The 25,155-nt window shown below is 41.9% G+C and overlaps 1 protein-coding gene across 6 annotated transcripts; it reads left to right on the plus strand.

Annotated features, from left to right (window-relative positions):
- Nucleotides 1-1,515: 1,515 nt before the first annotated feature.
- Nucleotides 1,516-23,977, plus strand: LOC111263762 (uncharacterized). Of its 6 annotated transcripts, none has more exons than XM_022839142.2 (18): nt 1,516-1,680; nt 1,813-2,104; nt 2,939-3,382; nt 4,295-4,359; nt 10,783-10,860; nt 12,116-12,361; nt 13,292-13,830; nt 14,076-14,330; nt 14,673-15,126; nt 15,405-16,603; nt 16,823-17,019; nt 17,248-17,366; nt 17,649-17,841; nt 18,586-18,792; nt 19,310-19,597; nt 20,024-20,427; nt 20,817-21,144; nt 21,748-23,977. In XM_022839142.2, the coding sequence occupies exons 3-18, from the start codon at nt 3,187-3,189 to the stop codon at nt 21,936-21,938; spliced, it is 4,959 nt and encodes a 1,652-aa protein (XP_022694877.1). In that variant the 5' UTR covers nt 1,516-1,680; nt 1,813-2,104; nt 2,939-3,186; the 3' UTR covers nt 21,939-23,977. The 6 variants fall into 6 exon arrangements, with proteins under 6 accessions (XP_022694877.1, XP_022694879.1, XP_022694883.1 ...); XM_022839144.2 differs by having other exon boundaries at nt 1,516-1,676; XM_022839148.2 differs by lacking the exon at nt 19,310-19,597.
- The last annotated feature ends 1,178 nt before the right edge of the window (nt 23,978-25,155 follow it).

The raw sequence follows: 25,155 nt of genomic DNA on the forward strand, positions 1-25,155 counted from the left end.
CGAGGCTCTGTTGCTCACCTAAGATCTGAGAACTCGCTTTTGACTTTGGCACTTAATGCCTCTTCCGAATGTCTCAGTAAATAGGAGCAGCAATGCGCCGAAGCAGACATACGTACATAATAGTTTGACGAAGTTTGGCTGGAAGGAGTCGAACCCGACAAATCGTCACCTTACCACCTGTTTCGTCATTCACGGCCTCTTCCACAATCCGAGTTTAGTAGAGATAGTAAAATTCAAGGCCTTGCCTCTAAGTAGCAAGAAATGGCCAAATATCTAAAGTTCCAGAAGTTCAACGAACTATAGCTCGTTTGTAGTTTCTTGGTACATATAATACACACTCCTCGTAAAATTTTCTTCCACAAGTGCCTCACACAAAAATCTAGACCTTTTTTTAAAGCGCCAATCATATATATTAAGTAGCTTTAAGTTGTCCCTCATCGCATTTACAACTCGAAACTATATTTAATGTTTTCTTAATTCACAGATTAAATGTTACATCAATATGGTCACTATGCTCATCAAAGGAGTCATCTGAAAGCGGGCTAACTTCGCTATTTTAGTTACAGAACTTTATTGTCTGAATTAAAGTTTCTTAGTTGTAACTTTCTCTTACCCAACTAAATGAATCATTCGGACTGGCTTTTTCAAATGCTAGAATACACTTTTTGTGTGATTTAAGTGAGATTGTTTAAGAAAATGTAAGGTCCAAAAATGTTAAGCTCAGTTTTCTTTCGTCCTCAACTCACAGGAGCCAGTTCCAACGTTTCAATGTAGACTGCAGTCAGTTTTGCCCTTAATAAAAGAAAAGTAACGTTGCATTATCCTATATAGTCCAACTGTTGTGATTAGCTCAAGATTTTGATGTAGCAAATTTTGTATTTGCAATGGTTCTATTATTACAGAGGATGATAGCTACCTGAAACCGTGGCAGTAATTTTAAAGCGTCAGAAAACGATTAATATCATATTCCCGTCATGCTGCGATGGTAATACTTTTGCTTACTAGTTTCAAAGGCACGTAGTGGTCTAGTTTCAAGACCGCCTATAGATGTACTTTGTTCAATGCTGAGAGCCAGCCGTTTGAAGTAATGCATAATGGCTTGAATAGCGCATCCAGAACTCGAAACATTTATATCTTAATCTGTGTAATTTCAGCAGTGTATTAAAATAGCAGAATAGAGTTAAAATATTTCCGCAAAAAGCTGTCAGTTGATCGCGACAGTTTGCATGCATTTTTATAGCCGGAGGGATACTTTTCTGTATCGATGTATAAGGTACAAAAAGGCACAGGATTATACGAGAATTACAAACATTTTGCCAAATCCTATTTAAATATCCCGGCACGCCAAAGCGCTTCATTCTTATACTTAACCACGCAACTAGTTGCTCGTGCTACTCTCCCCGCGGTAGTATTGGCTCGCAAAAGCTCGTGTCTTCCCACTAACTACGGCGCCGCCGGTTCAAAACCTTTTCACGCGTAAATCACTCCGCCGAGCAGACGACAGCCGTCAGCCACCAATTGTGTTTTAGTTGTCTTGTTAATTATTTGAGTGTTGATGCGTTCGTTACAATACAAACTGCCGCTGCAAATTGTGTGTCTGGTGTGGAGGTGTGCTAGTGGCAACGCTATTAGTGTTGTTGCTGAGTTCACGGCGGATATTGCCCGCCGTCCCCGTGGTAGGTACGGATATCATCGCGTATTCCACCGATCGCTTGCCATTATTATCTACTAATGTTACTTCAACCTGTATTTACGTTACACGACGTCACACTTCGCCTGTAGCACACGATTAAGGACAAGCTACGATTGCAGATTGGTCTGGGCCCTAATCGTCGGAGTCGGCAAACCTGACGAGATTTTGCGCTTATGATCGCTTTACTGCCTACTGCACCACTTTTCGATGCTGGCCAACTAGGCGTTGTGTAGCCTTCGCGGTGGCGATCCGTGTCATATCATCGTGCAATAAACTGTTCGGTGTTTGGGTGTCTTTACGTTGGCGATGAAATTTTCTTTTCGCCGTGTGTACAACCGGTGACGGGCGACTTCAGCGCAAAAAAGCTGTTCGCAAAACCTTCTTGCCTAATAATCGCTTACCAGCGTGACCGTACGTAATATGTTGTCTTCTATCGTACCCAGCATCTTTATCTGCGCTAACAAACATTTGTATTTGTCGGTCGTAAGCTATCTATTTCTATATACTTGTTTGTGATTGCTAATGTTAGAGCCGATCCTGCTTTTTCAGTCTTGCTAGTTGTTACTCGATACTCAATATGAGACCCAGCGAGTCGGCTCTCGCCGCGAGAATCACGCACACTGGCTTTTATACATACCAATTCAATGCGTGGCTATAGACTCCCAGACCTCTGTGTGATCTATTCGTCCAGTGAATATGTGTTCAGTTAGTTGATACGTTGTCGGATATTCCCGCTTGCCTACGCCGCGAGAAACTAGCGTAAAGTATGTGAGCATGTGTAAGACTGCGTTAATATTCGACTTAGCGCAGTGTTAACGATGGCGGCGAACGGGTCGTTAGTGATTCGTAGCTAACCGGCCTGGCCAATCGGATCCAAGTTGAGGATGCAGTATCCTTTACCGTTAAAAGTTGGCATTTGCCGGGTCTGATTTGTATGTGTTCGACAGTGAACGCGAAGGCAGGCCGCTCGCAAGCAGTAGGCGAAACCACCTGCATTTTTATGTGTGAAAAATCCTGTCTGTACTTATAAACACACTATACTCGAATTGGCGCGGCGATTTGGACGACTGAAGCTTAAGTTGAAAAAGCCAGGACAGCCATTTCAAGTTTGCCAATAACATACGTTACATGAGAGGTGTGATTGAATAAAGAGCAACCAAACAAAGAATTACCAAAAACAACGACAAAAATATTTAAAGTTACTAAGAGACGTATATGTACTCATATTTATTCGCGTCTGTCCAGATTTGGTGATTCGTAGGTAATCAGTTGCCGATAAAGTTCTGCGCTGGCGATCTCGCGCCCCCTACAATTGGCTAAGGCAAACGCGTCTCAGAACTAATAACTTGTTTTGCTGGTGGCAACGATCGCGACTTTCAACCGAAGCAGTGAACAGCAGTAGCGACACGGCTGCCGTTGTCATATCCGTTCTGTTGCAGTAAAAGCCGTCCCAGTGGCGAACACGCACTCGCCTACTGGCATACGACGACGCCATGGAGGAAGAGCTAAATAAGCTGACAGTGGTGAAGCTCAAGGATCGGCTTGGGGCCTTGGGCCTTGACAAAAGTGGTGTGAAGCAAGTTTTGGTAAAGCGTTTAGCCGAAGCGTTGTCCGCACAACAGCAGCAGCGGGACGACACTGCTGCCGAACACGTACACGATGAGAGAGATGAAGAGGATACTAACGACAGTGAGTATCGCGCCATTCCACTCGATCATCTCTGTAAATACTGAATAGAATTTGCGCTAATCATATGTTTGCTCTACTTGTAGGAAAGAGTTGGTATTTATCTGCTCCGCTTTCTGTATCTGTGTGTAGCTTCGCTTGGAAAAACTTCTCTATGAAAAAGCTAATTTGATGTTCTTCATAATTGTCCATATGTTCCTAATGGAGCATGCCTAGATTATAATTCTCACAGGGGTAACGTTAGGCTGGGTGGTAAAAAAATCTACAACAGTGTCATTTGCCCAATTTTTGCGTTTAATAAATATACTTAAATTAGATTGTTGATTTCGGTCGCTACGTTCTGCTGGTTTTTAGATTCATTATTATTAAGTTTTATGAAGTCCGACGGAATATGGATTTTATAATAACACTTTGTAGTAAGTTCATTTATAATATAGGTATTCGAGGAACATAAAGTATTTTCTTATATACGCTTTTTCAATGTTTTGTCCCCTGGTACTTGTGTGGACGTGTTGGATAAGGTGTAAATTACTGAGTGATCTACAATAAAAATGCCACCGAACCGTTCATAAGGAATTTGCTAATGATAAAAAAAAAGCTAGAGGAAAGTGTACCTTTTGTATTATATTCATGTGTTTCTGAAATACTATGAGATTATTAATATAGGGAAGAATCGTGTTTTATTAAAAAATGAACTTGTGGGCTCTACTCACTGAAAAGGTGCTGTGACCTAATGAGCCGCGTAATTGAATTTTTATTTCATTAACATTATTTCCCTTTTTAGATTTTAACTTCAGTCAGTTGATCGATGATATCTGTTAGGAGTTTTTGCTTTATACCAGTTGTTATTGATTTCCAGCCGCTATCGCTTTATTGCTAATTCCTGTTTTTTGGGGTTTGGTAACTGCTTTACAGAGACTTCCTCATCATCAGGAGACAGTAGTCATTCAGCCGGCGTTGGCGACAACAACAATTCACAGGTAACCGTTCGCCTATAGCAATACAAGTCCACTTTCGCGACCTGCACCTCTATATAAATAGCACGATTTCAAAAACTATTGCTATAGTAATGTAGCCTACAAGTGGCTCGTAAATATTAAGAGCTATCGAAAGGAAAAATGACGAGAAATGTTAGAATGCAATATAGCCCTGTGACATGTGCTGGTCGGTGTTAGGTAGTACTAAAATCGGTTCTAGATTTGATTATATAGCTTAGAATTTGTCAGTTAGGTCGATGGTATTTAGTACAACTGGATATTTATTGGTAACAGGTGTATTTTTATATATTATAATGCATAATTTAGTACACAAAAAGATTTATTTGTATGCGGCTTCATATACGGAACTACTATATATGAAAGCTTAAGAGTGTATTTATCTCTTAATAAAAACGATAGGTATGTGAGATGAAGATTAAATAAATAAATAGATAGATCATATTGATGATAAGCAAGCGCTGGTATAAACAAATTATAGGCAAGTAATTATACATTATTCTAATTCTCTCTCTCTATATATATATACACCTATGTGCAACGACGATGGTATACATGAAAGAAATAACTATGCGTTGCAAACAAAGGCTCATTCGGATTGCATTGCCAATTCATACGAACAAATGAAATTCACTAACCATAAGGCAATGACTCTGTTCTTTTCCCTCCCCGCGCACTGAGAGAGAGAAAGCGCGCCAGTCCACTGGAGGGATGACTTCTCGATGGAAGCCTCAACTGGCGCATGCAAAAACCTATGGTTCGGCATTTATCTGAGACGGAGTATTTAGTTGTTAATAGTAATATATTAGCCGTTTCTTGATAATACGCGTCCTTATGTAGGTTCATACGACAGCTATTGGCAATAAGTGTAATGTCAAGAAGGAAATGCACCCTACTGCTGCTGCTGCTGCTGCTGCTGCTGCTGCTGCTAAGATCTAGCTGTTTAGAAGGCATGAAAGAACCTGCAACTACAACAGATTTCACAAAGTTTAGACAGTAGAACTTCACAAACATTTGCTATCAATCATGTGCTCCGTATAGAGAGAGGGACGTTGGCGTATTTGACGGTGTTAATCCAGTTATTAGTACAAATTTTGTAGTCATGTGCTTCCGAAATTATTTGTGGACTCACTATGCTATATTCGAAATTTTACCATCAACTCCCCTACGACACAGCACAATACTTATTTACGCGACTACTAATTAATGTGTATTGCTTACTGTCGTCAACGGAGATATTTTCTGCATGACTTTTCATTAACCGTTGAAGCCTTGCAGTCAAAACGTTGTTGATACTTGTAGCATCCAACAGTGATGCAATACATTGACTATAGTACTAAAACCGAAACACTTCATTAACAACCTATGTGTCTTGGCAGCTTATTTGTTGGTGAACTGTCTGTTATAAGCAAAATTCAAAGAAAGGAGTATGACGTTACGACTAGATTTGAAAATGTGCTGTGTTCGTAGATGTTAGCACTTCACAGAGTGTTGTTGCAGGGAAGCAACGGTGATGATTTGAATTTATAATTTTTTGTGGTATGTATTCTTTCGACTTGGCTTTAACAATATAGGTAACTGGTGTAAAGATGCGCCTAACCAGAAAACCATAATGGGCTACCCGATTTCGTTGTGGTGAAATGTCGGACTAAATATTAGACAGTCTGTATTAATTTGTTGCAAGCGTAGTAGCACACACTTTTGATGGCTGTATTCTACACTGCAGTAGTTTTAGTCGATTTTGTAGTATATATTTTGAATTCAAAGAGAGCAAAGTGTTTTATGGACGTGCCATATAATATTCATTGATTTAAAGTGTAACTTGCGGACTGGAACCTCTTCATTATATTTCGGGTATACTACACCAATACATAAAACGATTTGAATTTTTTTTATTAGAGAACGTACTCCGACCTGTTTATAACCAGATATCTACCGTGATTTCGTGAAACTGTATATATAATTGAGCTGACTGCTGAGATTCAGGACGTCACAATTCCAGCACCTGTAGAAGACAATCTTCGGGATAACACTGCCTTCATTTGATAAAGCTTGTATGTCAGGCCAAACAGATATCAGATAGTACACGTGTTACAGTCGTCAACAAATGAGGAATTCACTTGCCATGAAATTTAGTTTCGACATCTACCAGGCTATTTTATATATGTAGCTTTAAACACCTGACTGCGCCGTACAAATTTGGCACTTATATTATTTTCTGCAATCCTACTAGGAAAGTTTCGGATCTACAAACCTCGAAGGAGACAGTGTGCCTGCTTTTCGATTTCCTGTAAAGGGGGGCAATTGAAAAAAGGTTCGTTATGCCTATAAAATTGTGTGACAACATCACAGGAAAAGTGTTACGTCTAGACGTTTTTCATTATAGGTTATTGTGCTGGAATTAGGCATTATTTAAAAGTCAGCGTGGGATTCAAAATAGGTCGCTCCACCGGTAGGACTCCGGCATACCCTTGTTTGACCCCTTCAGAGGGGGGATCTTTACTTCGTACTATTGAATCAAAAGTCTTACCTGGTGCAGTTGGACAAACTAATGGTAGACATGTCCCTGCTGATCTACGAAGTAAAAGGTTTCTTTGCTAGCAATATAATTCTTATTATAGAGAAAAGTACAATTACATGGTTATTCAGTATTGTGACGAACTGATATATATATATATATATATCTCAATCTGTATTTATATTTGCTTATTTATGATAAACTGTCGTTGAATATCACTAGTTACTCAGATATTTCAGTTATGTCGTATAGATGCGAAAACATAAATTATGTAATACGTAGATAAGTATATGATCTAATGGGATTCTGCATGAAATACTCTACGGTTTTCTACAATACGCATTCTCATTTCTAACAAAAACGGAAATTGCTTCCATGATAGATTATTCTTTACGAAGTGTCACATTAGTGTTACCTGTCGTATTGACCTTCAGCTACGCTAGGTTAATATCACAACCTTATGCCATAGCAAGTGCTGAGTTCGTTTAGGTCATTTTTTTGCATATATATGGCATAATACATATGTTGTATTATGCTGTATATATATGTTATATTGATGGTACATCTACACCCATCGGTTGGTAGAGTAACGCTATAACGTATGCTTTTACAAATTAGGTAGAAAATCATGCGCGCAGAATAATAGAGTCGATACAAGAAAAGGTATTATGCAGGTCGTGAACCACGTCCATTCGTAGTGTGAGCGCTCAACGTCGTTAAAATATTACTGATGAATTAAAAATTTCACAGATATCTTCATTTTCAATTAATAGGCGGTTTTGGTGCTCTGTATTTTTGGCAACTTTCTTGATTGTAGGTTAAACGTACGTCTTATACATGAGATAGCTTAAAGGATATTATATAGCAATAGTGTACAAAGGTGATTCCAATGATAAACATTCGTTTGTATGCACTTGCGTTCAACTGCATTTTAAGTTTTGTTTTATTTTTTGGTTACAATTCGAACAAGGAATGTAATCTAGTAGAGTACTCATATTATTAAGAATCGAAGCGGTTCTCTCAATGGAAGTTTCTCACCTTCCCACTGCAGAATCAGATATCATTTGAAATATGATCACTAATATTTTAGACATGAATGCGTCCTTAAACAGAGTTATAAGTATTATTAATTTTCTCGTTATCAACAATTCAAAATTTCTTAGCTCATTGAAACTGAGGTGAGTATCGCAGTATATATTTTTCTTTGCGCTTTAGTATGGTCTGAATAAAGTATACAATATTCAGAGGAGAAAACGAATGAGTGTTGTGTACAGTGACAAGCGGTAAGTCCTAGTGCTCAAAGTTTGTTGAATGACGATTGTTTTAAATATGGATATAAACATGCCAAACAAACTAGCAAGAGTTGCGGGAGAGGAAAAATGCGAAAATACCTCTATTAAGCGGGCCGATTAAAAAGCTTCATTCAAAATAGGCGGTGAAAGCTTGTGTGAGGAGAATGTTATATAAGGTTTATTGTTCAACAATTAATAATTTTATACTGAAGCAGTAGCCTCTTGATAGAGTTCTAGCGGATGTTTTGATTAGCTAATTTACCGTTGCATGTTTATGCCATTTTGTAAAAAAGCGGAAAGTTCCTTCAGGTCTTTTTGGAAAAAAGTAAATACGCGTATTATGTAAGTTGTTACTTCCGGCCATGAAGTGCGTTCTTCTCTTGATGCCCGGTGCCGAGTCATAATAAGTTTTAATGTTATTGCTATTGAAGATCAGTAACGATAGTAGGTTGAAGTCGAGTTGAGCATTTCAGAAATCAATGGCCATTTTACTTTCAGTTAGCCAGGTACAGTGAGTTGCTGATATTGGTTCGCTGTTTTTTGATGATAGCTGAATTTTCAGCGACGGGTTTGTATCTTTCATAAGAATTAAGTCAATTGATGGTTTCTCCAAGCTTCGGTGTCAATTTTGAATGAAACATTCTAGTAGGGGGTACGCGATATCATGTGAGATAGAGAAAAAGATATTCTTCGGATAGAAAGTTATCATTTATTAGAGTTTGGCAAAGATTGTTAAAGCAAGATGGGTACTCAGAGATAGCTAATAACTGGGTCTAAATAATGGGTAAGGAATTTGATAATTAGTCACAATTGGAAATTGACACAGTGGGGGAGATAAAATGTAGGGTGGTATCGAACAAAGGGTAAAGGAAAAAAGATCTACCTTTCTGTTCTGTACGCAAAGAGACAGTCCAGGGCGGCGCTAATTTGACGTTCAGTGCTACGCTATCATTATAGCGATGCGCGTATCTTGTAGTAGCAAAAATGCGCAATCGCTGCTGGGGATGGGAAAGGGGCAGGTGCTTAACGGGCAAGGCGCCCTTGTGTTACCTTGCTTCCATTGCAGCAGCTGCACGGGTTGACTGCTGGCCGCTTGGCTTCGTCAACTACGGTCACCACTTCCACTACAACGGATCCGATGTCGCTTCTGCTGGCTGAGGTAATGCAGTTGTGCTGCCGGTGTTTGCCGCTCAGGGTCGACGCCACGGTGTTGAGGTTGGACCGACGGGCCGACCGATATTCGACCTAGCCGAGCCCGGTGCAGCATCGAAGCTTGTTCCCGAACCTGTTCGTGAGTGCCAGCACCAGCAGACGCGTCAATTTGGTGGTGTCTCGTACGGCGCGCAAACCGGCCGTGGACAAGGGTCGGCCTCAGCGTCAACTCGGGTGAAAGTGCAAGATCGGAGCAGGAACATACGCATGCGATGGAGATCAGAGGGCAAGTGTCGTCTACTGCTTGACCGTTCAACAACAGTGATGTTTGTTGGTTTAGACAACAGCTACTACTACTACTACAGATCAGCCACGTACCTACAGGCCCACCACCAGCCAGAGTTCAGAACCGAGCACCAGAGAGAAAAATGAAACAGCTAAAAGAAAATTCAGCCTTGCAGAGTCACAGTGGGATGGGGTGTAAACGGGCGGTATGAAGTCAGGGAACAGAACTAGAGACTTATGTGCTTACGTGACGATGTCTTAAGTGCTAGTGGCGGTGGTGTGGTTTCGGCGATGATGACAAGATGCATCAAGATGAGGGACAACAAAGAGAAAGGCTGTTTAACAAAGAGACTGCACGCTTGTGTAACTGCGAATTACCAAACGAAACAACCTGAAATGATAATCGCTTTCAGCCAGGGTCAGTCACTCTGTCAGTTGATCAACATGAAGAACACATAGATATTATTACATTATGTGAGGAATCTTTCCTATGTTCAGAGTATGAGGATATTTTCACCCAAAATATCGCGTGTTATTTTTCAGCTTGTTTCAGCTCATCGACGATGGAAGAAGTGTCCCTTTTACCAGTGGTTTATAAACGATTGATGAATGTTGATTGATAACAATATTGATATCTTGAAGGGAGGGGCTTTGTTACAGCACAGGGGGTGGTCTCGCGTTTACACGGGGCTTGATTGGGTTGATTAACGAACGTCAAAGGGCAAGTTGGGTCAATAGGAAAAGACTAGCCGGTTTACTATTTCATTGTGTTAATACGAATAGGGGTACCGCTAACAACTGAGAAATCGAAATCAGAAATACGGAGACCACGATTTGTCTACGTCCATCACTTCAGCCATGGCTTCACACAAATTGAACGATCGATCGAACTACCCACCCAACTGCTCAGGATCACGAACTCGAAGTGTGAGATTATTAGAGCTAAGTGAGCTACTTAACCAACAAACTAGGTAGAACTTTTCAGCGAATCTAACGAACACTCTTACGGGTGACTGGCCAAAGTACCCGTTAACTACATGTAGCCCCTTTTTGTCAAACTTATTTTTAATAAGCATATTTTTATGGTTGTCTTTCATCTCTTCTGCTCGTGAACCTGTTGGGTCTTACCGGCTTGTGGCGTTATGGCATCGACATGCGCAGGACTCGGGGTCGGGTCGTTCTCGTTCAGGCCGTGCTTCAAGCCGTACTCCCGCCGACGTCGAGGGGGCATCTTCTGCCGTATGAATTCATATTTGGCGATACTTTCTTCTTCGTAGTTTCATTATTATAGTGGCGATCATGTGCATGTTTATTGCCGGGTGTTTGTTGCTGCCGCCACAGTAAATACATATCTTGTAGTCGCATGCAATCAGATCCGAAAATTTAATAGATCAGGCCTACTCATCTTTAGTCATGTGTCAGGTGTTTTGTGCTGTGTGGTGTCATCTACTTCACTATGTTATTGTTTTTTATGATATGTATATGATGCTCAGCTTCGGACTACTACTACTACTACTACTACTACCACTACTACTACTACTACTACTACTACTACTACTACTACTACTACTACTACTACTACTACTACTACTACTACTACTGCTACTACTACTACTACTACTACCACTACTACTACTAAGTATTACCAAAATAGTGTTTTGTGTGGTATCGTAACCTGCTCAGCTGCCTAGGTTCAACAATATGCAACAAGATCAACTTAAAATTCATTGCTCATTTTCTCAAGATCAAACAGTAGACCACCCTGCAGACGGCCCCTATTCCACTTAAGTCTTCTTGCTTTATTGCAAGATACCATTTAGCGGTTATTCATCAGTAATACTACACAGGCGCTAATTCCTCAAACACCAACAACAGCAGCATCTCTTATGTGTTGAATTGAGCAATAATTTGTCCAACCGCCTGAGCCTCGATCAGCAGAGTGCTTTTACTGGCAACTGATTGACAGCTGAACCCAGACAAGGAACTTCTTATGGCAGGATATGTCGTGCAACTTTCTTTACAAGTTTTTTTTTCCAATGGAAGGTTTGTTTGGTTTCCTAGTTCACTTCGGAACTTACGTTGGCATACAGACAATCGTTGTACAGTCTTCTGTATCTTTGCTGTCTTTATTCATTATTTAGCCGCTTGTCAGTGAGCGCTTTCTCTGAACACAGCACAATTCCCTTTCAGATGATACCCAGTGATTTTCCCATTTACATTCCTATTGGTGGTGGCATAATGGTTTATAGCTCGCGGGTGGGGAAAAGGTCAGACTACCGGGCGTTGCTTACTTTGATGTAGCGGAACTATAATGGCGGCACAACCAACCAGGATTTACTAGCTTGCTTTCAATTTCGCTCTCTATATTTGTGTTGAATGGTAGTTTAATTAAATGATTACGATCATGATTCGGATTGAAAGACGAAACAAAAGCCAGGTCGATTTTATCTGGGCATTGCGTCTACGTGTGTTGCAAACATATACTGTTATGTAGGAGGCCGGATCCGGGACTGGACGCGGCGCTCGCCGGCGTCGAGCATCGTCGAGCGAGCCAGCAGTCGACTCGTCTGGCATCCCAAAGAGAGCACGCTCATCTTCAAGGGGACGCGATGTGCCTTCTGCCGCTGAGCCTGCGCAGTTAGTTGGTATTGGGATGGCGGAGATCTCGCCCGACCACAGCGAACATCTTCCAGTCGACTCAACAACGTCTGCCGCAAATCTATCAGTCGCTCTTGAAGGGGTCAGTCACTAAACCAGTTGTTAGCCAGTCACCCCTGGTGTTCTTCTAGTTCATTCATAGCATTCAACGTACAAATCACTGTCATACATCGATTCAATCATCTTTTATTATCTATTGATTCGCTTATCCGTATCTTGCATACATTTTGGGATGAATTGCGTTGTTCTTCTCAATTTATTTTCATATTTTCTTATATTAGACGTTCTTCGTGGGCAATAGTTCTTTAGTGTTTTCGTTATGGTGTATCGCTCTATTTTGTTATGAAACATCTGTTTGCTACAGCTCGCTGGTCACGGTGTTGCCTTTCTTCTGCTTCTTTTCGTTGGGTCTTTTTGCAGAAAATTAGCGAAGGCATAGCAACGCTACATTGAGTCTTTACATTAAATTTCAAGAGCAACGCTCTTCTTCATTGTCTTGCCGAGTTCTACCACCAAACGTGTTTTGTTTTTGTCGTCTCCGCTTTCTTTTGTGCGCTTTCGTTGTCTTGAAGTATCGTTATGCGTTTACTGGTGTTGCCTGTTGTCCGCGTATCTTTTTCCAGCTGCAACAATAGAAAGCATGTGTCAATTTAGGGTGCGCCATAACAATCATACATAGTTACCTTTCGGTAGAAGAGTTTCCCATGATAGCACAGTGAGTAACGAATTTGCTCGTTTAACTTAAGCGCGTGGTGGTGTAGGTTCGAATCCGGGCGTAGCCGCACTTTTTTTTGCTGGGGACCAGCTGCCAGAAGTAATGCGTAACGGTTTAAGTACCGTAAAACACGAAAAACGTTTCCCGTCAGGCAACGTATGTATATATGATGATGGCGAATCCTGATTTTGAACCATATTCACTATTGTTTTGCATGAAGCAACAGTGGGTATTTCTAGTGGGCTAACGTTATAAAGGTATATATGTTCATTGGGACGTATGTCGATGTTGTTTCAGCCTGATGGGGCCGAGCAGGAGGCGGACGTAGTTAGTCATGAGATTAAAGACCACGACGATGATTCGGCCACGTCCGGATCGGACACGACGAACTCAAACAGTAGTAGTAGCAGTGGTTCCAGCAGTAACAAAGACACCAACAATAAATACAGCAATAGTGGGGATAGTGATAGCCCTCAGCTCGGCGGTCGACTGCCAGACGCTGATTCTGGTGCAGGCGAGCGAGATGACGAGCCCATGGACCATCAGGTCATCGCTCGCGGTGGCCTTAATGAAGAGGAAGAGAATCGTCTTCTTGGTCTAGTTGGCGATGACACTGGTAGTAGTGACAAGTCCGAGGACAAAGTAACCGAGCGCTTATGTAAGCAAGATGGAAATGACATAACGAACAGTGATAAAGAGCAAAAGGACGCTAGCGAAAACACGAACAAAAGCTCAGGCAAGGATGAAGAAGGAGCGAGCAAAGATGCTGGAGATAAGCCCACAGTGAAGCGAGAACGCAAAAGCCGCTTCACTGACGCCGCACCTGAAGAAATTGCGTAAGTGCCCTTTCAGATCGTTAGTCGAGTGAACGTACCACATTGAGCCTTATTGCAAACTAATTCAATTTATTTATGCCACGGAACTTCACAGTCTTATGTATGCTGGCGAAGTAGCATCAGATTTGCGGCTCCCAGCATTCTCCCTTCATACGTTGTTCAGTCATTTGAAACTTTCGGAAGGCATCTACATTCGAAACCATATACATTTGCAAATGCATTATTATTATATTGTTGTACTATAGAGCTCGGTCGGGGAGCGCCGCAAAGACTGGGCAGTCATCAAGTGTGAGTGCTCCGGGTTACCAGTCGTGGGCAGAGCGACGCGCCGAATGGGCTCGAAAGCTCAATAACTCCGTGACCCTGGACGAGTATGCCGCTGATCTCAATTGCGACATTGATTCCCGGGGAATGGCTGTGACGCCATACTTCCGAGATGCATTTGCCTGGCTACCCGCTGGTGCAAAGGCCAGCCACGGTTTTACCGATGGCAAGATCAGGTAATGTTGTCGTCGGTTTCTATGATCATTTGGAGCCTTTTGAATGACGCCTATTCTCGGTAGCCTGTAGAACAAAGTAATCCAATTTAAACACTATTATTACTAGATTAACTAAGTATTTGGTATTTTTTGCATAATTAAAAAAAAAACTGTTTAATTAACCTTTTGGAAATAAATTTAAATTGTCTCAGTTAATTTAAGGAACACTGACTAAAAATATAAAAAAGGTAAATCAAATTCGTATACAAATAAAACAGACAACCATATATATACACATATATGGGTATCAGATTCACCTATTAAAACAGATATTTATATCTGCTTTGGGCTCATATGGGTTAGGTTTGATGTCAAAATCCTCGAGTTAATGGATGTCTCTGAAGAATATGGCGAGGCGCGACGTGCAGCCGTTCCGAGTCAGCAAAAAAAAGATCTTAAAGAGAAATCCGATAAAGGCACCAAAAAATCAGAAGAGGCCGAGTCGAAGGATTTGGATAGAGATAATGTTGAAAAAGATGCCTTAAAAGAGTCTTCTGAAGAATTTAAGGCAAGAAACGTTGGCTTTAATGGCACAGTACCGAAAACAGAGGATTCAGAAAAACTAGAGTCCTCGGAAGGTGACGGCAAGAAAGACCCGACGGCTCAAGCTGAAGCCGATGCAAGAAAACGAGCCGATGAATTAGCACGCCAACGTAAACTACACGCAGTTCGGCTTGGCTTTGCTCGACGCTTGATAAAACAGAGCGCAAAACTCGGCGACGATGAGGACTCATGGGCGTATTGCTCTAATGGACAGGTGAGAGAATCGTCAGGTAATGACGATGATGTTAATATTACCTATAGCCAATAGCAAAACACTATTTAATACTGCTGCGGGGTTGGAAATTGGTTGTTAATTTGGGTGATGCACATTTGAACGTGTATAACATGAGATCTTCATTAATCATTTAGCCACTGTGTTCTTCTAGGTAAATGGAAGTCATACCCGTTCTTTTTTATTCTGGCTTAAAACAGTACGCGGCAGCATTTTCTGAAGGATGATTTAGTCCTTCTATTGATTTTTTGATATGACAGGTTGCTTCGAGCGGACGCTACAGTCAGTTTATTCCAAACGATGTTGTCGAGCCCCTTCAAGCTGGTGACATTTTTACTGCATTGCTTGACCTTAGCACAAAGCCTGCGGTGCTCCGGTTTGCACTGAACGGTAAGCTGATCGATGGACAAGTGGATATTGAAGTAAAAACCACGCCATCGCCTGCCCCGGAAGAAACCGATGAGAAGGTTGACGAAGCTATGGACGTGCAACAGGAAGCTGTCGCTGAAACGAGATCAGACGAACACAGTGCCGCTATAGAGAAAATGGACGAAGACACCGGTGGTGGCCAATTTGAAGAGGGCTGTGGCGATAAGACAGAGGACAAAACGTCTCCTGATGAAGATGATGAGAAAGTAGTCGCAAAAAAAATGGACAAAAACGTAGGGAAAGATATTAAAAAAGAAGATAGACCCACTTTGCCACCGCCCATATCTGCAGCCCTTTTTCCTGCCGTCCTGACAAAGAACGTCAGGCTTGAGGTCAACCTTGGCCAGCTAGAAGTCGACCCACTGCCCGGCTTCGAAGATTATGTCTTCCCAACGAAGACGAGCGAAGACTGGGCGGGTCGTGAACGAGCTCCACTGCCTCCGTTTGAGCGACGGGAGTGTCAGTTCATTTTGATGGTAGGACTTCCTGCGTCCGGCAAATCATACTGGGTCTCTAATCATATCCGCCAATATCCTGAACGACACTATAACGTGCTCGGCACTAAAGACGTTCTCGCACGTATGCTGGCCTGTGCACCCCCACCACCGCCAGAAACGGAACCGCCCGGGACTATAACGAGGGACAACAAGGAGAATCAACCGAAATTGAAAGAAACAGCTTCGACCGTCGACAGCGAAAAGACGTCACTTCCAGCCACCGTTAGCGAAGTGTCAGACAAAAAAACCACTGACGATAAATCGAACGAAAGCCAAAAGGAATTGCAAATCGTAAACAAAAATTATCCGAAAGAGGACTGCGACGGTGAGAAGAAAAAGGGCGAAGATGACGATGCACAGAATGACAAGGATGTAAAAAAAGAGACCAGCGCTGAAACGTTCGATGGCAGCAGTAAGAAACCGGATGTAACACCTAAAGCTATGAGTCCGCGAGAGAAGTGGCTAAAGGCTCTCGCTGATAAAGCCGTTACTGCTGTATCCAGGCTTATCGATGCCGCTAGCAGGCGCAATAGGTTAGTTGTTTCATGACGATTATTTATCTTGCTGTAGTATTCCCACTGTGAGTATTGTCTCCCAATCTCGCGGAGCCATGTATTCGATAAACCACAGAAGGTCCTAAGCAGTCTCTGGAGCCGTTTAGTACCATGAGATGACCTAGCAAAATTTAATACTTCAGGTATGAAGTCTATAGTACTCAAACGTCTAATTTTTTTCCGCTGTGTTCCTCTTAGAAACTACATCCTCGACCAGACGAATGTGTACAGCTCAGCTCAGAATCGAAAATGGCATCAGTTTGACAATTTTCGACGTAAGCTCGTTGTCGTTGTTCCTTCGGAGGAGGACTTTGAGAAGAGAAGAAAGGCAGTCGAAGGCGAAAACGATGCAGCGAACTTTCCTCTACCTGAAAACGCAGTCACCGAGATGAAAGGTAAAGGCGCATTTATATCATAAAAGATAAACTAAATAAGAATAGTGAACCTAAAAGCAGGTTTTTTTTTTCATTCTCGGGGTAAATATACTTGTCCAGAGTTTACGTAGGAATTACGCAGATATGCAAAAACAAATACAATTCCATATGTATTTTGTAATTAATTTGCCAACTTGAACTGGTAATAAGAGTTTAATGACGCAATCCGTTTTATGATCGAATTTGCAGCCCACTTTGAGCTTCCGAATGAGCGTGACTTCAGTGGCTCTAGCTCAATAGAATACGTAGCGCTACCTTTCGAAGAAGCCCGAAAAGTGGTGGCACGATTCAACGAAACTGCTTCGAAGGTAAGTAATAGAAATATGACATTTTTCAAGACAGACTTAAATATGTATTGATATCAGCCATATTGACGTTGGCGGTTACTTCTGAGATAACGCAGCGTATCATTTTTATTTACTACCTGGTTAATTACTATGGAAATGTTTTTAACATTCTTGATTCAACAGTAAGTGGTTCAACAGTAGCAGTATATTATAGCGTAATAGTTGACCTTATTAGGCTTGATTCAATTAACCAACTGGCGACGAAATATTTTTTTCAAAAACGTTCTACTTGCTATATTCTAGGAACTTGGCCTTCCTTGGCCTCGACCACAGCGCCCGATGGGAGGAATGGGAGGCGGCTCTGGAGGCTGGGGAGGTCGGGGAGGCTACGGAGGTGGTACCGGCGGAGGCGGTAATTACGGGGGTGCTGGACACTATCAAAGAGGGGGTTATCCTCAGTACGGTGGACGAGGTGGCGGATACAATGACTTTCGAGGTAATCAACGAGTGTTTCTCTACTATGTAACATACCAACAATTGTTTCAAAGTCTTGCAAGAACGCTAGTTTTTCTAGAATCGGTAGTTGAATATGCCCTTGTGATAGCGCGGTAGGCAATGTGTTTGACTGCTAGACCTAGGGACGCGTGGTGGTCTAGGCTTGAATATGGCGTACACACATTTTGTTGTGTGCTAAAAGCCGGCAGTATTGGAGTAACCCTTAATGGTCCCGGACGTAACACGGGGAAAAACAACAACAGGAGAATTGAATATAAGCAGAATTCCGTGATGGTAGAGACGATAGCGAGACAGGTTTTGCATAAATCGCGCGTCCGAATTTCAACATCCACGCAAGACTTTTTACGGAGATCTCTAAAATATACCTAAGGGCAGAATGACACAAAGATGAAGGTATAATTAGCGAAATTGTGCGTCCACCTCAAAACTAGTAATAATAGTAGTGTTCAGGGAGATTCCAGGGTTGCTAGTTGCGAGGCAGTCGAAACTAAGGGTCGGGGCTAAGAAAACAGTTGAGTTCGATACAAAGCGTTACGGTTCCATTCTATATGACATATACAAGACGTTGTTACTTAACTAGGAAAATCCTAATCCAAATCTGCTTTTACATCTGCTTCAAGTGACTGTCCCCAAAATCTGGTCATATTGACGGTGTTTTCTACGTAACATTCGGTGTTTTCTCATTTTTGCTCGTTCATTCGTCGCATCGTTCATCAACGTTTAGGTCGCGGTCGAGGTGGTCCTGGCGGACCTGGTGGTTACGGTCGGGGGGGCTGGGGCGGCGGTGATCGTGGAGGTTTCCAACCTCGCTGGGGCGGTCATCGAGGCGGCTACGGTGGCCACGATGGAGGACCCTCGTACGGTGGTGGTCGGGGTGGTTACTTTGGCGCAGGTGGAGGGAGCAACTATAATAATTACAACAATCAAGGCGGTAGGTTGTTTTCATACACATCTGTTACAGTCTATGATAAGCACCCAATATTGTGACATATCGTCAATTCGAGTTAGCAAGCAAGCACATTAACATTCTTACTTAACCCATTTTTAATAGTTCAACCAACTGTCTAAGAGTTCTAAATGAGGTCCCAAATAGTACGATGACCATTTGGTGTTTCAGATGAAGTTTGATTGTTTTGCGTTTGTTGTTTGTTCTTACTTCGATGTTGAAAATACGCGCAGTTCCTTTTGTTTAAGAAGTTAAAAACGTACGTAGGCCTTTGGCGCGAAGGACGTTTGAGCGCTGGCCAGAAACGCCCGTCCATCATATATGAACACATACATGCCCTAGCACGAGCCATTACTCTGTTACTCATTTGTTCTATGTTTGTTGGTTTTGTTCTTTTGTTCTCGTTTTACGCTCTCTCTCTCTTTCTCGCCCTCTCGATTGATGCGTTTCTCCGCTATCGATCCGTTACTGTCCACTGCAATCGACCAAACGAGCAAAACAGGTGGCGGCTACAATCGCGGTGATGCTGGTAGAGATGGTGGCGGCCGTTTTGGTGGGCCAGGTGGCGCTGGTTCGTACAACGCTAATTACCAACATAATCGTGACGGCGGACGCACTTACGGAAGTCACCGGGCTGAGCAACGTGACAGTCACCGGAGCGATCATCGGGACGCAGCCGCATCTGGCGGCGGAGGCAGTCGAGATGGCGTAAGAGACGGCGGAAACTACCGTGATAATCGGGATAGCGGCCGACACGAGTCGAGAGAAAGCCGCGACAGTACACGCAGAGGTGATTACGGCACAAGACGAAGAACGAGAGATGAAAAAAATGAGCAGCCCCTAAATGACGGTGATGATTTGAGTTTACGACCAGCTATTACCCATTAAACTGGGGCAATGAGTTTATTTGGTTGCTTGTATTTGGGTTGTTTTTTGTTGTTTTTCCTATGTTATATCAATCGGATCGCACCTGATACACACTAATATAATTGAAAGGCATTTGCATTCAGTTATGTTTAGTCTATGAGGAACACTGCAGAAGCTAAGACAGGTCTGCTTACTCCGTGATTCGTCCTCCCCTCAGCCAGGTAACTTACCTGCAATATATGTAGTGCCCAATTCACGGGTGTACAAACAGCAGCATACTGAATTATGTGGCTGTCCGGGAAATGTACGCTCATCAGAGTATTTCGTCTTTTTCCGAAAAATCTCACAGCTGACAACGATCGTCCTGGAAACCGATGGAGTGGGTCTGGAACCTCTTCGTATGGAGCCGCTGGCAGCGGAACTGGCAGCTATAGCCAAGGAAGCCAGCGCTATCAAGGTGGTAGTAGTTCGGGCTATCAAAGCGGCGCTTCGACGTATGCGAACAACGCCAACAGCGGCGGTTATAACAGTGGGAATCGGGGTCACGGCAGCAATGCCAACAGCACTGCGGGTAGTAACCGAACGCCGTGGAGTACAGGCGGCCAGCAAAACGCGCCGGCCGCTCAATGGGGTTCGCAGCAGACGGGGCAGGCAGGCGGCCCCCATGCCAGTGGTGCTTCTCAGCAGCAGCAGCAGGCACAATGGCAAATGCAGTGGCAGCAGTGGTATGCTCAACAGGCTCAACAGCAACAAGTGGGTGCACTAATGCTACTAATGTAGCAGTCTTACACAACAGTAATAGAAATGCTCTGTGTATCAGTATGATGTATCAATTCGTAATTCCAAGCGGGAACAGAAGAATCTCTGAAGTCGTCGCTAGCGTTTTGAGATGCCAGGAAGTAATAAGCTAGATGTACTATGCGAAGACAGTTAGACTTTTTTTTTTTTATTACAAAGATATGCTAGTGGAAATATCTAATACAAGAAGTGCTGTAGTTATGTCAGCTCTGTAGAAGACACGAGTATTGTATATATCATTTCATTGTGACGATTAATGAAGGCAGCTTAAATAGATACATCGAAACTGCGGGTTGTTTCACGAGAAACTTTTGCTCTTTATGCTTTCGTTGTTTGACCTAAAGAGTGCTGGAGCTGCCCAGAGTGGAGGGGCGCAGTCATGGGTCGGTGCGTCCACGCAGAACAGTTCAGGGGCAACTGGAGCTCGGAGTGCAAGTGCCGCTCAGACCAGCTGGAGCGGCCAAACCGGCGCGCAAGGCAGTCAGCAGTCGGCGCAGGCCCAATGGAGTCAGCAGTGGCAACAGTACCACCGTATGCAACAACAACAACAGCAGCAGCAACAACAACAACAACAGACGGTCCAGCAAGCAGCACAAAGTTCTCAAGGACGAGCAGGAGGCTCAACCGGATCAACTAGCGCGAACGCGTATAGCAGCGCCTACAGCGGAGCTGGTAAGTAAACGTGGGGCTATGTATTCATATGGGTCGTTGACGTTATTGTAGAACAGCGGTAGTACGATATAAGACATTTGGTTGTCAAATGGAACCGAATGCATTCGTGTCAGACAAAAACTGTTGTCTGCAAGTGTGAAATTAACGGGTGCATTTTTTGATAATTCGTTCTGAATTAGGTGTTTCAGTTTTGCCGGAGTTTGTTTATAGCTCAGTTTTTTGCTGAAGAGCAAAAAATGTACTACTCATTGGAGTTAGCGTTATTCACACGTCCAGCTATTGTAAAGGATGCTTGTCTCTCTGTTGGCCTCTTTCCCTGATGTGGGTGATGTAAAGTGTTTTTTGCGGGTTGTCGAACGGGCAAAATTGCCTCCTGGAATGAGCTGCGCCGTATATTGCTAATAGTCTAAATTTAAAACAAATACGGGTTTTTTCTACCTGACTTTTTGCGGTCGTCATCAGTCTAATCGACTTAAGCAAAACGGACAAATTTCGTAAACAAACACGTTTTAATATTGTAACCAAGATTCGGATTTTACTGATATTATTATATATTAATCGTTACTCCAAAATGACGCGTATGGCACGCTTTTGACGTTACAGCTGCGGGACAGACCGCGGCCGCCGGTAACGTGCAAAGTGGCCAATATACAGCGGAACAGATGCGTCAGTATCAGCAACAATGGAGTCAGTGGAAACAACAATATGCTCAGTACTACCAGCAATATCAGCAGCATCAGGCCGGCGGCGGTAGTCACCAGCAGCAGTCGCAGTCTGCTCAGCAACAAAAGTAAACCCACTAGCAGCGCAAGAATACGGAACCCAATACGATGAAAATAACACCAATAATAACTAATATTACTATTATGCTGTTAAAAATGTAATACGTTTCGTACGTAAGTACGTTTCGTTGCATAGATATTTCTGAAAATATGCATAAATGAAGTGAATACATCCCATATAATCCAGCCAGCCCCCGTCCCCCCAAATCGGTGTGGAAGTAGGTTGTGGTATGCTACATATTACTAACAAATAAAGCAGAAACGGCAGCAGCGATAGCAGTGAACCTGAACTACCACAAGAAAGGCGGACTCCGTTCGCGGCCAAATTTTATTCTGCTTGCATGACAGCTCCTCGATCGCAGGCGGCGGACAAAAATAACAGTGCGTTTCGTAAAGACAACGCAATAGGGACACATCGTACGAGCCGATCCAACACGATTAACAAATATTTTAGATGGCAACGTGCGAACGATAATCGGTAAGCAGCCACCTGCGCCAGCTGGATCGAGCAAAGCAAAACTTGGAAGAGCGATCTAAAAACAGAAATGCATAATAGCGGGCATTTAGCCGTTGTAGACTTCTTAGAGCGAAAATACCATAGATGTAGAAAGCGAGCCAGAGGTGCCTGCCTTCACAACAAAGATATGAGTCAAAACGCACGACGACTATCTGATTGCTAACAATTTGTTGACACTGCAAATGGTGGCGTTTCTATAAATAAGCGACATCATCTTCGATAGAAGTGTTTTAACTAGTTGCTGTGATGTTGTAATATGTCTACAGACTGGGATAAGTGTACAATTCCTGGAAACAGTTTTGATTTCATTTTGAAGCACCGAAAATACACCTTGCATCATCGAAGACAATGTCATACTCACACGCACGCCTGTACGTTTGGTATATATATATATGATGATGATATTAGAAGAATATTGGCAGCATCCTAGCTAATTATTTGAACGCAGCGTCATGTTTCCATTTATCATATCTAATATCAATCATCGCCGAGAGAATAAACACTTAGAAATAATATCTTATTTGTGTACAATTGATGTGTTTCGATTTATATTTTTTTTTGTCTTATGCCTAAGATATCAGCATACGGTTATAGGGCATGCCTTAGGCAGGTACGGTACCCCAACAGACCGCAGCATTGTGAGAAATCACAGGCTGAGAAATTGTGATCATCGCCCTGTTCCCCACGCTGTTGCTCTCCCGCCCACGCTAAGATGTTGTGTTTGACTGTCCTATATTCCTATACATTTATAAACGTAGGCACACAGATATAAACACATGTATAGTAATACTACAATGAATAATAATAATACTATTATTGATACTATATATAATATTATTATATAGATATATAATGTTGAACACGTCGGAAATGTACGTTGATGCTGAAAAAGACAAAGAAGAACCACGGAATTTGTTTTCATCGAAACCGTCGCAAAACAAGTAGATTTCGCGCATATATATATATATGCATATATATATATATACATATATATATATGCATATATATATATATACATATATATATATGCATATATATATACATATATATATATATATATATATATACATACATATATATATGCATATATATATACATATATATATATATATACATACATATACATATAGATATGAATTTCTATAAGTATATAAATAATAATACAATGTACGTACTGAGATCAAAAGACGAAAACGGGAGAACGAGTGGATATAACGATGACGGCAGGAATAAAAGACGATGATGCCATGAATAGGTCACAACGTGCGTCGATCATGGTTCATGATACGAAAACGAACACGAATATAAAATAAGATCATACCTTAATTCTGCTACTGATAACGAAGTATGTCCATTATTAGGGAGACAAGTCGTCACTTGATTGGTACGTTTGTTTTTCGTAATATCGAACATAGTATTGCTAAGGAAAGAAAAACGACGAACGTCAGGTATATATTATAATATCGACGATGAAATTGTGATTAGTTTCGGTCGTTTATTATTTAAATAAACATCCATTTCGACGGCTTCTAAACTGTGTGTTTACAGTGGTACAACGTGAATTTCATTAAAAAATTTTTTTTATATTGCAGTACTGTTAGTATTTGTAGCAGTGACTGCGGAACATGCGAGAAACTTTTGAGCAGAGCTAATTTGCACATTTTTATAATAATAATAGCAATTGAGGACCACTATCGTGCATAAGGATTTTGGCCAATTAACCTAGAACTCTCTCGTCTTTTGGGTGACCTTTTCATGGCTAGCGCCCTTGTAGGAACATTGAAAGGGACATGTGTTCTCAAACAATATGAGCGTTTCTGGCGGTCGCTTAAATTATGTTTGTTTCGTATAAACACTTAACATTTGCCTGAAGTCCATTGCTGTGAGGGCAAATGGATATCGAGTAGCGAGCAGCGGATACTTCTCTTTGGTCTAAAAATACACGTCAAAATTTTAATCCAAAGGCTAATTTTATTCATAGGCGCTCCGGTATCTATCGATGGACCCTCACAGAGGATATCGACATTGCCAGCTGTAAGTTCTGATAATCTGTTATAAGGCCGCCTTATCTGGTCTTTTTTAGAAAGAGTTGGAAGAGTTGGATGAATAGATGAACTGGTATTGCAAAACGTCAAGCACCTTGTAATTATATGCTAGCCAAAAAATAAAAGTCTGTCGAAAAGTTAAGCGCCAGAAGAGTGATAATTTTTTCGCTCTTCAATTAAGATTCATATGGCAATGCGAATCCATACTTGTTGGAGAAGAAAAGTAGATCAGGTTGAAATATCGAAAACGGTAGCACTCGGTCTGAGTTTGGCCATATCCGCGGACGTAGTCGCATACTGTTATTGAATTGTGTCGTGACACTTGTTAATTAGGAATTATTTTTCTGTGTGTGGATTTCGAGAACTCGTGCGTTGATCATTATGCGCAAGGCAAACACCCGCGCTGTACTAATTTCTGCTGATCTTCAAAGCTCTCGAACGTTTGCATCAGATGCTCTAACTTGCCTTCAACTTTTCTTTTATGTTTCCTTTTACTTAATCGATTTTTTAATATCATTGAACATATGATTTATATCGTTACAGTAAACATATCTTTTCTAAAAGTTGTCATTACATCACACCGGTAAGCGTTGTAGTCTTTAATACACTTTTTTTGCATTCTAGAATAATTGTGCATTAGTTGAGGGGAGCAAAAGCGTCGTAGAGA

This window comes from Varroa jacobsoni, unplaced genomic scaffold (assembly GCF_002532875.2).
Source record: "Varroa jacobsoni isolate VJ856 unplaced genomic scaffold, vjacob_1.0 scaffold_789, whole genome shotgun sequence".
NCBI classification, from domain to species: domain Eukaryota; kingdom Metazoa; phylum Arthropoda; class Arachnida; order Mesostigmata; family Varroidae; genus Varroa; species Varroa jacobsoni.